Source organism: Lampetra fluviatilis, chromosome 61 (assembly GCF_964198595.1).
Source record: "Lampetra fluviatilis chromosome 61, kcLamFluv1.1, whole genome shotgun sequence".
Taxonomy (NCBI): domain Eukaryota; kingdom Metazoa; phylum Chordata; class Hyperoartia; order Petromyzontiformes; family Petromyzontidae; genus Lampetra; species Lampetra fluviatilis.
Genome location: NC_136335.1, coordinates 1,361,120 through 1,374,500, shown reverse-complemented (window position 1 = coordinate 1,374,500; position 13,381 = coordinate 1,361,120). Strand labels below are relative to the sequence as shown.

The 13,381-nt window shown below is 50.1% G+C and overlaps 1 protein-coding gene across 1 annotated transcript in view; it reads right to left on the bottom strand.

Annotated features, from left to right (window-relative positions):
• Positions 1–4,037, bottom strand: part of GARNL3 (GTPase activating Rap/RanGAP domain like 3) — an 88,922-nt gene extending 84,885 nt beyond the window's left edge. Inside the window, exon 1 of the mRNA XM_078881380.1 lies at positions 4,026–4,037. Coding sequence (XP_078737506.1) covers positions 4,026–4,037 — 12 coding nt within the window. The remainder of the gene's footprint in view (positions 1–4,025) is intronic.
• Positions 4,038–13,381: the final 9,344 nt, after the last annotated feature.

Genomic DNA, 13,381 nt, shown 5'->3' with positions numbered 1-13,381 from the left:
TCCTCCATGAAATAAAATATATATTACGTTATACTATTCAATAATGCCTGAATATCAACAAACCCAGTGGAACGCGGAACGTAGGGCCAGCGGTGGGGCCAATGGTTCCAACCGCGCGCCAATGTTGGCATCAACGTTAACCTAACGTTGCGTCAACGTTGGCCCAACGTCAACCTTAACATCAACCCAACGTTGCGCGTGCTCACTGGGAAAGGAGCTCAGTGTTTTACAGATTCCGCGTTAGAACGATTCACCAGGTCCGAACGGTGCGTCATCGTGGTTCGAATTCAATCGATTCATTTTGTCTTCCGTGACCCCCCCCCCTACCCCGTTTTGCGCACTGCATCTAACCGTCAGTCCCCCCCATGCTGTTTGTATCGTTTGGGTGCTCTCAAATCGATACCCTGAACCTTCACGGCTGGACGCTGGAAATCCAGCACTTGTGTGTGCGCAGGAAGGCGGGTGCGAGGGTTGGCGGATCACGAAAGCAACTTCATGAGACTACTTCGATGGGGTAGGGAGGCGGTAGAGCAAGCGGGACGGGGATTGAGTGTGACCTCCTCGTTCTCGCACGCGTCGGTTTTCTCCGGGCACTTCAAATTACCTCGCACGTGCATCAACACCCGTTAAATGGGGCTGGTCCAAAAATCCAAATGTAGGAGAACAGAGCTTGGGCAAGTGTTGGTATCACTGGTCCTGGCCGTCCTCTTTCTCGCACGCGCTCTCTGTCTCCGAGAGTGAACGAAAACTGCCCGTTTCGAAGTCCACACCATAATTGTTGACAGCGAATTGCGAGTTAAGTAATCAGTTTGTCAACACCGCCGATTAGTGCATTGTGAGAATTACGATGTCTGTGTGTTTTTTTAAAAACCGGAGAACCGGTGAATCGTTGGCCACGCCGAGTCTGCTAAGCCGCGCGAGTCCCCCTTTTTTTCTGTTGCTGACGATAAAAAAGACGTACTATTGCACATTGCTAATTTGATATTACTCGTATAATTGTACTTAATGATGCAACAGAATCATAACCGTGAGCACCACACGGCGTTACCAAATAAATAACTATGTACATTTCTTCCTGGCAAGAAAAACCCAAAAAAGAACATTGAGCGTGATGATCCCATAGAACTGACTCTGGACCCTTCAAAATTCGGGCCAACAGATTAGGACCCCTCTTAACAACTAATCGTTTACCAATGGGCCTCCACAGAGCCCAATGTGTAGTGTACAGTGTAGTATATAGTAGTGTGTAGTGTATAGTGTAGTGTATAGTAGTGTGTAGTGTATACTAGTGCAGTGTATAGTAGTGTAGTGTATAGTAGTGTTTAACAAGTAGGCTTTCGCGACCAATATGATCCATAATGCAGGTTTTTTTTGGGTTAGATCGCGTACAAATAAATCCGCTACCACCCGACAACAGCCAATTAGTCAGGTTTGTCACGTAAACATTTCAATTATGTACTAGTACAGCACACCGGTGTGTTGGAGAGCCAAGCCACAACATTTACAATCTGAGTACGACGTTTCACCTGTAATTGCAGCTAGCATCATATAGGTGACAGCCTGATTCGTGGAGAGATCCACCAAAGTAACGAATTGGCACGTTCTGTTTACGTGCAAAACCTTACTAATTGGCTGTGTCGGGTGGTGGCGGGTTTAATGACACATTTATAAATTTACGTGATCTAACCCCCAAAAAAAACCTTTATTATGTATAGTAGTGTATTGTATAACAGTTTTGAGTAGAACTCCTCTTAACGACCACCGCTGTTAAAGACTAATCGCTTAACGACGGGCCTCCATAGAGCCCAATGTGTTCGCTTACCGACCATTCCCCCGTTAACGATGTGCCGCTGTTGTAGGTACAGTAGAATGACGGTACAGTAGAAGAGGGCTCCTACGGTACCGTTGTTAAAAGGGGTTCTACTGTACCGTCGTTAATAGGGGTCCTACTGTACCATCATTAAGAGGGCCTCTACTGTACCATTGTTTCGAGGGGTCTTACTGTACCGTTAAGGGGGGACTTACTGTACCGTTATTAAGAGGGGTCTTACTGTACCGTCGTTAACAGGGCTTCTACTGTACCATTATTAAGAGGGCTTCTACTGTACCGTTGTTAACAGGGCTTCTACTGTACCATTGTTAAGAGGCCTTCTACTGTACCATTATTAAGAGGGCTTCTACTGTACCATTGTTAAGAGGGCTTCTACTGTACCATCGTTAAGAGGCCTTCTACTGTACCATTGTTAAGAGGGCTTCTACTGTACCATTGTTAAGAGGCCTTCTACTGTACCATTGTTAAGAGGGCTTCTACTGTACCGTCGTTAAGAGGCCTTCTACTGTACCATTGTTAAGAGGCCTTCTACTGTACCATTGTTAAGAGGGCTTCTACTGCACCATTGTTAAGAGGCCTTCTACTGTACCATTGTTAAGAGGGCTTCTACTGTACCGTCGTTAAGAGGCCTTCTACTGTACCATTGTTAAGAGGCCTTCTACTGTACCATTGTTAAGAGGGCTTCTACTGTACCGTCGTTAAGAGGCCATCTACTGTACCATTGTTAAGAGGCCTTCTACTGTACCATTGTTAAGAGGGCTTCTACTGTACCATTGTTAAGAGGCCTTCTACTGTACCATTGTTAAGAGGGCTTCTACTGTACCATTGTTAAGAGGGCTTCTACTGTACCGTCGTTAAGAGGGCTTCTACTGCAATGGCGAATTCTAAACCGTCACGCGCACACCAATGGAGATTCGTCGTACTCGTAGGTTTGAGAAGGACCGGCCCATTTAAGTCGCGAAAGATTATTTAAGAGTATTTGGTCGCTGATGCTGCTGCCGCTGTGAATTTCCTCGTGATGATAAGGCACTTCGTTGAGCTTCGTTTGTGAGAGACAGATCGCTCTGGATAAAGAGCTACATAGCTCAGTGGAGCCTTATTTGGCAAAACCCGGTTTGTTTAGCTTAAAATATTGGAATCGCAAATGGGATATCACCCTCGGTTGGTACTAAACATTGAACATCTGAAACATCTGGACTGGGCTCAGCATGCTAATAAAACTATCGTCTATTTTTTATTTCACCAGGTAAGGCTCCACTGAACTGTGTAGCTCTTTTTCAGAAGCGTCCTGGCAAACAAAAATGATAGCTCAACGAAGTGGCTTATCGTCGTGTGGAAATTTATAACAGTAGCCAAATACTCTAAATGCCCGACATCGATTCTAAATGTGGAGGGAGAAACCGGAGGACCCAGAGAAAAATCCATGCGATCCCGGGCAGAGAGAACATGCAAACTCCAAATATACAGCGGGCGTCAGGGTCGGGATCAAACCCACGACCTCCTGCACATCAGGCGAGGGAGGAAGCATCTCTCCACCGCAGTCGCTGCTACCATGATAATCACCGGGGCCTGGCAACGTAAGTGCTCTGGCCACACCAATTTCACCGGACCATTGGAAGGGGGGGTCTACCCACCCCTCCCCCCCCCCCAAAAAAAAAACGCCAATCGGTGCGTTCCAAAACCCCTGAGGGTTAAAGATTTTGTCGATGTGAATTTTCGCACCGACGCGTTCCATTTGTATGCTACGGATTGCCGAGTAAGCGCATACGGTTGGCGTTAGCAGGGCTCCCCGCAGAGAACTTACATGAATAATTGCGTCGTTAAAACGTGCTTTTTTAACGTCCCCTTCGGAGGCAATACTGAATGTCGGCTAGGCATGTGCGTCGTCTGCAATATATCCCACCGGATTTTGTGAAAACAAAACTGTCGTATGGAATGACAATAATAAATAACTTTTGTGCACGGGGCCAGTTTTCAACGTTAAATGTTGCGTTGCTCGTTCTGTGCGCGCGACGGCGGATCTGCGTCGACCGAGTTGCATGCGCCCGCGTGCAAAAGTTGCTTGCAACCGAGTTACATGAACCGTTCGATCCACGTGTCCCGGATTTCCTCCGGAGGGTCGAGTGCCGAGCAGCGCACGCAACTTCGACACGCAGGGGTCTCACTCGGAGCGGATCATCACTACGGCGGTTACCGTGACCCCCATGTTACTCGCAGACTGACGGAAGGAGAGAGAGAGATAACATCTTCGCGACGTTCCGAACAAATCCCCCTTACTGATTACGTTCGGGGCGGTCAGATCTCCGGCGAGGCGATTTTTCACACTGAAATTTCACGTGAAGTGTCGAACGCCCACTGGCAAGAGGTGACGGGACAAACCGATCGAGATGACTGGCCGATGCACCACCTGCGCCCCCTACTGCGCCAACTTACTGCGTTTCAGCCACCCGGCGCTCCGCGATTATCACACACATGGAGAGCAATCACGTTGGGAGCTCGCCGACTCAACGGTTACGTGTCTCCATGCTGGTTCAGGTGTGTCGTGACGACTTCCTTCCCCACTGTCTAGAATCAGAATCGGATTTATTTCTTCGTGCTGGAGGAATCCGATGAGCTACGAAGCTTTCCCTTGCTCTGTTTTCACTCGCGTGTCCAGTGGGGTAGGGCTCGTAAATGTCTCTCCCCAGTCCCCAGTCCCGTTTTCTTCAGCCAGACCAACGGGGGGAAAAAGTCGCGGCTAGATTTTCTGGCTGCGATCCGGCACTCGCCGATTCGCTCCGGTCGCTCGATCGCTCACTGGTGGTCAGTCGGCTCCTGGTCGATCGTCTTATCGCCACTACTACTGCCGCCACGACCTACCGTGGTCACCGTCCCCGTGAGCTTCACTCACCGGTTCACTCTGCTTACCCCACTGTGACGACGGCGACGACGGCGATGATAACGACGACGACAATTGGGAAAAGTCGCGTAAGCAACATCGTCCCCCTACTGACCAGAGCATTGCCCACTTGTAGACCCGGTGCTGTTTGTTCACCTTGCGCCACACAGGGACAGCTGCCAGGGTGGGTAGTGGGGGTGGTCCCCCAGAGAGTAGACTGCTGCTGCAGGGGCACCTCGAGATATACCACGTGGTAAATGTGCAAAACACTTGGGGGACTCTCCCATCTTTCTCTCTGTCTCGAGTCTCCGTTGACCGCCGCCGAAAACGGCGATGACGATCACAGGAAGCAAATCGGTCCGACTTCGAGGCGCGTCTGGGAGGTGGCGCTGGAGGTAGGCAGGTTGAGAACCTCGACGATGGGAAGCAGCGCGGCCGTGCGAGTCTCAAACGAGAATTCCGCCTGGTGCCAGCGGCCATCTTGAATCTGTGGCGGTAAGATGCGGGGGTGGGGGCAGGGGAGGGGGGCATGGTTAGTAAGCAGTTCCACTGCTGAACCAGCTGCTTAAGCAGTTCCACTGAGGACGACTGCGTGTGTTGCGATCGAAACGTCGTGATTTATTTTATTTTTTGCTTTATTTTTCTACCCACGTGACTTTACCGAAAGAACCAAAGAGTACGCAGCTCTTGTTCAGGAGTCGCGCCCTGGCTGCAAGTGAGGTGGCTTCTCATCACGTGGACATTTATAGCAGGGAGGGGTGGCGGGCAGGCGGTGGGGGGGGGATATGCAGTGGGGGAGGGGGGCGGCCCGTCACAGCCCCCCCCCCCCCCCCCCCCCCGTTCGGCACCGCTGTTGCACGAACAAAACCGGCGATGCCAAACGAACCGAGCAGTCGTCCCGGACGACTCTGGGGCGGAGGGGCCCCCCGGCACCGCCAAAGATGAGGCCGCTCCAACCCCTGAAGCGGAGGCCGGAGCCCGCGGCGGTGGCGGCGGTGGTAGAACCGGTGGTGGAGCCGGTGGTGGGGCCGGTGGTGGAGCCGGTGGTGGGGCCGGTGGTGGGGCCGGTGGTGGGGCCGGCGGTGGGGCCGACGGTGGCGTTGCCGTGCAGGGGCGAGTTGAGGCAGTGCACCGTGACGGTTTGCCAGGCCTCGGTGCTCAGCAGGTGCAGGAAGTTCATCTGCACCCGGCTGACGTCGTAGTGCGACTGCGGGACGGGGCGGAGAGCGAGGCGTCGTATATGATGACGACGGCGACGATGGTGACGATGGTGATGACGACGATGATAATGATGATGACGATGATAATGATGATGACGATGACGACGATGGCGACGACGACGATGATTATGACAATGATGACGACGACGATGATTATGACGATGATTATGACAATGATGACGATGGCGACAACGATGATGACGATGATGATGATGACGATGATGATGACGATGATGATTATGACAATGATGACGATGGGGACGATGATTATGAAAATGATGACGACGGCGACGATGATTATGACAATGATGACGATCATGACGATGATGATGACAACACACACAATACTGACACACACAGCAACAAAACAAGACAAAGATCCCCCGTGTAGCCTTAACAGACTGTAGGGGCAAGTGCTGTTAGCGGGCGCCTGTGAAGGCCGGCACGGCACACGAGGCGGTGGGCGGTCAACACCACGCCCGGTCGCCTTTGTATCCCTTTTGGCGATGTTCACACACCGCACCAGGTACGCATTTGAGGCTGAGTCGACCTAGGGGAGGCCCAGGACCGGTTCAGATAATCGTCACCGGTGTTGGCTGTGAGCGGGAATCGAACTCGGGTCGCCGGGTTCATAGTGCAGCGAGCAGACCGCTGCACCACCGCTCCCCACTGCGACACACAAAGACAAAGATCCCCCGTATAGCCTCTAGCAGACTGTAGGGGCAAGTGCTGTTAATAGCAAGTAGCAGCACCTCGGAAGGCTGGAACGATACACGAGGGAGCGGGAGGCTAGCACCACTGCAACACACACAGACCCACACGCACGGACACGCACGGACACGTACCGTGGAGATGGATACGGGGTTGAAGCAGGTGCGTCCGCCCTTTGAGAAGCTGCAGGTGACTTTGATGGTGTCCGAGGCGCAGCCCGTATTGGGGTCTATGAAGTACGACCCTGGGAGCGCGGGAGGCAATGCGGGTCACGGGTGGGATGAGGATTCACGTTCCGAAGTTGCCGCCACCCTAAGGACGCTCCGCCGTTCGTTTCCGCCTTCATTTCGTAATTTATTCTCGATGCGCAGTGCGGAGGGCAAACAGAGCACGTTCGAGGCCGAGGCGGGAGAGAAGACTCCATCACGATTCTGGCTAAATAGCCTGATGAGGCTGGTCGTGCTTGTGGTTATACTCTTCGTTTTTTCGGTGAAGTCACGTAGGTAAAAAATAAAATTTAAATTAATAAAAAATAAAATAATAAAATTCACGACGTTTCGGAGGCAACACAAGTCTCCGTCATCAGGTGGGACCGTCACAGTCAGATTTGCTGTCTCAAGTGAGGCAGGGATTCCAAGATGCAAGTTCTTAAATACAAGGGGGAGGGGTGGGGCTTATCTGAATGTGGTAGCCAATGAATGGAACGTATTGGGAGGGGGGGGGGGCGGGGCTAAAAGAGGTGTGCGTAGGCGTCGACGTGTAAGAGGTTGTCGTTGTTGTTGTTGGCGTAAACACCCAGCGAAACGTCACAGCGTCGCAATCATACATCGTTAACTGTGAATAACCCGAATCAATCAAAGATACCTGTCGTAATTGATATAACTACATTAACCCCCGTCCCTCTGATCTTCGCACCTGATCGGGCTCACAAGTGGCAATGACATTACCACATTTACACGCTGCGTGTTTGAGACCGAAACAAGGAGGAGCATTTCTCGACAATTTTGGCTGCGGCCTGATGATGCCGGTGATTGTTGTTGTTGTAATTACCGGCGAAACGTCGCCGCGGCTACTTGAATCGTAAATGTTGCCGTGGGTTTAACTCTCCAACACACAACCGGTGTGGCTGAGTTAGTAACTAATAATTGGCACCTTTTCTTTACGTGACAAACCTTCGTAGTAGTAGTAGTAGTAGGGCTTTTGCGACCAATATTATACAGAATAGAGTTTTATGGGGTCAGATCGCGCCGTTAAACCCGCCGCCACCCGACACAGCCAATTGGTGAGGGTGTGTCGTGTAAACAATCAGCATCACATTTATCCCTCGAAGACCTAAACAGGAGGAAGATTTATCCATAATTCTGTGGCTGTCGCCTGATAATGCTGCTGGTTGTTGTTGTTGTTACCGACGAAACGTCACGGATACGTGAATTGTTAATGTTGTGGTGGGTTTAACTATCCAACACACAACCAGTTAGTACTGAACTAGTTAAATAATTGGCGCGTTTCAAACGAGACAGAACAATACAAACGAGACAGAACAAAGCAAACGAGATGGAACAATACAAACAAGACAGAACAATACAAACGAGATGGAACAATGCAAACGAGACAGAACAATACAAATGAGACAGAACAATACAAACGAGACAGAACAATACAAACGAGACAGAACAATACAAACGAGACGGAACAATACAAACGAGACAGAACAATACAAACGAGACAGAACAATACAAACGAGACAGAACAATACAAACGAGACAGAACAATACAAACGAGACAGAACAATGCAAACGAGACGTAACAATTCAAACGAGACAGAACAATACAAACGAGCGAGGCCGCACAAACGAGTCAGCGTGTCACACACCGTCCGCCATGAGCTGCTCACAGTCCATGAGGTCTCGGCAGATCCGCGCCGGGTTTTCCCTTGTGCCCAGCGGCTTCCGGATGCTCTGCACCAGCCCGCTGAGGTAGTGCAGCGTCTTCACCACCTCCACACCCTGCAAAGACAAAGATCCCCCGTGTGGCCTTTACAGAATGTTTGGGGCAAGTGCTGTTAGCGTGGAACAGCGCCTATGAAGGCCGGCACGGCGCACGAGGGGGTGGGTGGCCAGCACCACGCCCGTCCGCCTTTGTCTCTCCAGTGGCGATGTTTTCTGACCGCACCAGGCACTCATTTGAGGCTGAGTCGACCTAGGGGAGGCCCAGAACCGGTTCAGAGCGGGAATCGAACTTGAGTCACTGGGTGTAAGAGAGAACAATACGGAACAATATCTTCTTGGGTGTTTCGCTAAAGTCACGTTGATAGGTTCGAAGAAAATAACAAAAATAACAAAAACTACGACGTTTCGATGGCAACACAAGCAATCGTCATCAAGCATTCGTTATGTGTTGCGATCGAAACGTCGTAGTTTTTTGTTATTTTTGATATTTTATTCGAACCTAAGTGACTTTACCGAAAGACCCAAGAATATATTGTTCCGTATTGTTTGTATTGTTCTGTCTCGTTTGTATTGTTCTGTCTCGTTTGTATTGTTCTGTCTCGTTTGTATTGTTCTGTTCTGTTTGTATTGTTCCGTGTCGTTTGTATTGTTCTGTCTCGTTTGTATTGTTCCGTCTCGTTTGTATTGTTCCGTCTCGTTTGTATTGTTCTGTTCTGTTTGTATTGTTCCGTGTCGTTTGTATTGTTCTGTCTCGTTTGTATTGTTCCGTGTCGTTTGTATTGTTCTGTCTCGTTTGTATTGTTCCGTCTCGTTTGTATTGTTCCGCCTCGTTTGTATTGTTCTGTCTCGTTTGTATTGTTCCGTCTCGTTTTTATTGTTCTGTCTTGTTTGTATTGTTCTGTTCTGTTTGTATTGTTCCATCTCGTTTGTATTGTTCTGTTCTGTTTGTATTGTTCCGTCTCGTTTGTATTGTTCTGTTCTGTTTGTATTGTTCTGTCTCGTTTGTATTGTTACGTCTCGTTTGTATTGTTTCGTCTCGTTTGTATTGTTCTGTCTCGTTTGTATTGTTCTGTCTCGTTTGTATTGTTCTGTCTCGTTTGTATTGTTCTGTCTCGTTTGTATTGTTCTGTCTCGTTTGTATTGTTCCGTCTCGTTTATATTGTTCCGTCTCGTTGGTATTGTTCTGTCTCGTTTGTATTGTTCCGTCTCGTTTGTATTGTTCTGTCTCGTTTGTATTGTTCTGTCTCGTTTGTATTGTTCTGTCTCGTTTGTATTGTTCTGTCTCGTTTGTATTGTTCTGTCTCGTTTGTATTGTTCTGTCTCGTTTGTATTGTTCCGTCTCGTTTGTATTGTTCCGTCTCGTTTGTATTGTTCTGTCTCGTTTGTATTGTTCCATCTCGTTTGTATTGTTCCGTCTCGTTTGTATTGTTCCGTCTCGTTTGTATTATTACGTCTCTTTTGTATTGTTCTCTCTCAAACCCAGCGACTCAAATTCGATCCCCGCTCTGAACCGGCTGGCCACCCGCCCCCTCGAGTGCCACAACGACGGCCTTCGTAGGCGCCGCTGCTCGCAAACAGCGCTCGCCCCAACAGCCTGACGAACGCTACGCGGGACGGGAGGGACCCTCTGCCTCCGTGCAGCGCTCCGATGGCTCGCTGGAGAACCGCCGCGCCTCTCACCTCGACGCGCAGTGCGGCTCCGGACTGGATGAGAACTTTGGTAGAAGCTTTGGGGTCGTCGCGCTTCTGAAAGAGATGGCGCCCCCGACCATTCTGAAGCCGGTTAGCGAGCGACGCGCTGGGGAGTGGCGCGGGCTCGTAGCGTCAGCGCGCTAACCGCTGGTGCTTGCCTCCCCCATGTAACGGTGATAATACGACAAAGAAAAAAATCCCTCCCTTCCCCCCCGTATAACAATAGGTTTTATCTTCTTGGTTCTTTCGGTAAAGTCACGTAGAAGGGAAAGAATAAAATAATAAAAATAAAACATAATAAAATACAATTCTCACGACGTTTCAGCCACAACGCAAGCAGCCGTCCTCAGGTGAAGAACAGGTCTGTCGGGAAGACAACATCTGAATGGGCACCACCAGGCTTGGCAGCGTATATTTAATTTGGGTTGGAGGGGGGAAGGGGCGCGTTGACAAAGGAATTTGCATATCGAGAGGAATTTAGCATATTTATGGGAAATGCAGATATGGGATTAGTCACTACTTGTGGAATGCGTAGGAGGTGGGGGGGGGTTCAAAGTCATATTATGCCTGTGCATTATGCAGTATGCAGGATTAGCAGCATCAAAGGGAGGGAGTAGGGTTAGCAGTAATGGAGGGAAGGAATTTTAATAGTAAGGAGCTGCAGCAGCTAAACCACCACGTAAAAAACTAAAATATAAATAGGTTTTACCCTTTCTGGCAATGAAACAGGTTAAGATGTTAAAACACCAAACTGAAACATTTTGCAAGGAATCGTGTTATTGTTAACCACACGTACTTGTGGTGAACAAAAAACACGCTCTGATAGTAGATGATGATGCATTGTCTTTGAAACTGATTGGTCCACACCAGAGACAGCTTTCTTTAGAGCCGAGTCTCAAAGCGGTGTTAGACCAGAGGACGCCAAAAGGCAAAAAGCTGTATGTGCAAACTGATAATACACACACACACACACAAACGCACCGATTAATATACAAACCTGCCACCGATTAATGTGTTCACTCACCACAGTGGGGGCAGGGATGCTCGGAGGACCCTACACACACACACACACGCGCAAAGAAAACACAAAGATCCCCCATATAGCCCACACAGACTGTTGGGGCAAGTGCTGTTCGTGAACACCTGCGAAGGCCGGCAACATCGCGTGATCGCGGGGACGGCGTGGCCAACGCCACGCATACCCGGCCGCCTTTGTCTCCCCAGCGCTGATGCACCAGGTATCTATTCAAGGCTGAGTCGACCTAGTGGAGGTACACGGCAAGTTTGACTTGTACGTGTGCACGTTGGACTTATTTCGCAGCGTACTCAGCCAACCGTGTAAAATCGGAGGTGCAATTAAGGGCTGGACAAGCCCCTGCCATAAGAATGTGGAATTCCCACTGCTGGCTCGGCAGAGGTCGCAACCGGGTACCCGATACCCGTACCCTACCCGATACCCGGCTACCTGTACCCGGCTGGGTACGGGTAGCCGTTTGTGACCCTGGTGCGGCCAGGTACGTGTACGGGTAGGCCGTGAGTCACTGGTGAGTAACCGTTTGTCACTCATTTCCCAACGTCTTGTCTCTTCTCACAATTCAAGTTCCTAGAATCAACCCACACGCGCCTGCAACATGGCTTCATCCCAGAGGTCGCAATCGGGTACCCGATACCCGTAACCCTACCCGATACCCGGCCGGGTAGCCGGGTATCGGGTAGGGTACGGGTACGGGTACCCGTTTTCGACCCTGGTGCGGCCGGGTACGGGTACGAGTAAGGAATCAAAACCCGTTTGCGACGTCTGTGGCTCGGGAACGGCCACATGGGCTCAGTGGCGATGTGCAGATATCAGGATTACGGGATCGTTCTGGGTACGCATTCGGAAGCGTCACTCCACAACTGAACGGACGGAGACGATGCTGAATCAGACGACATTCTTACCGGAGACCCTGGGAGACCCCGGGGTCCCGTGGGTCCCTGGTAAATGAAAGCAAAGTCAATAAATTAAGAAAAGCACGGACGAAAAAGCACGCACGCGCATGGATTCCGTAACACAATTTTTTGCATTTTTAATTTTATTTTACCAAGTAAGCCACCCCCCCCCACTGAGTTGTGTAACTCTTTTTCAGAAGCGACCTGACCATCACAAATTATAGCCCAACGAAGTGGGCCCATCATCATCATCACGTGGAAATTCATAGCAGCAGCCAAATCATCTAAACGCTTGTTGTTGATTCCAAATGTGGAGGGAAAAACCCGAGGACCCGGAGAAAAATCCACGCGACCACGGGGAGAAAGAGAGAGACGCAAACTCCAAATATACAGCAGCAGGCGTCAGAGTCTGGATTGAACCCACGGCCTCCTGTACACCAGGCGAGGTAGTTAACATCTCCTAGCCACCGAGATGATGAAGAGAGAGAGAGAGACACGCAAACTCCAAATATACAGCAGCAGGCGTCAGGGTCGGGATCGAACCCACGATCTCTTGTACACCAGGCGAGGTAGTTAACATCTCCTAGCCACCATGGCGTTAGGGTCCAGGATCGAACCCACGATCTCCTGTACACCAGGCGAGGTAGTTAACATATCCTAGCCACCATGGCGTTAGGGTCCAGGATCGAACCCACGATCTCCTGTACACCAGGCGAGGTAGTTAACATCTCCTAGTCACCCTGAAACAATTCCCAACAGGAGCGCTTCGTTTTGATTCGCGGGGCGGGAAGCCAATGTGGAGCAGCTATCGGGGCAAAATGCGCTTGCAAAAAACGTTTATTTACCACGCTGGTTTTGTGTCTCCCAAGTTGTGGGCTTTAACCCGTTGAACGATCTGCACCGGTTTTGTCCGGGATGAGTCCATAACAGCCACGCAACTTTACCCGACAATCTCACTCATATCGGATGACCTCTAGGGGAGTTGCCGTGACCCCCACGTTACCTTGACCCCACGCTACCTTGACCCCACGTAACACACGGACGCCTTCATGTTCATCACCAACTTCAGCTGGAAGGCGTTTTAACCAGTGTCTGTATTTGTATTATTTTTGCACATATATTATATTTAATACTAGCTGTACTACCCGGCTTCGCCCGGGACTTGGATTCG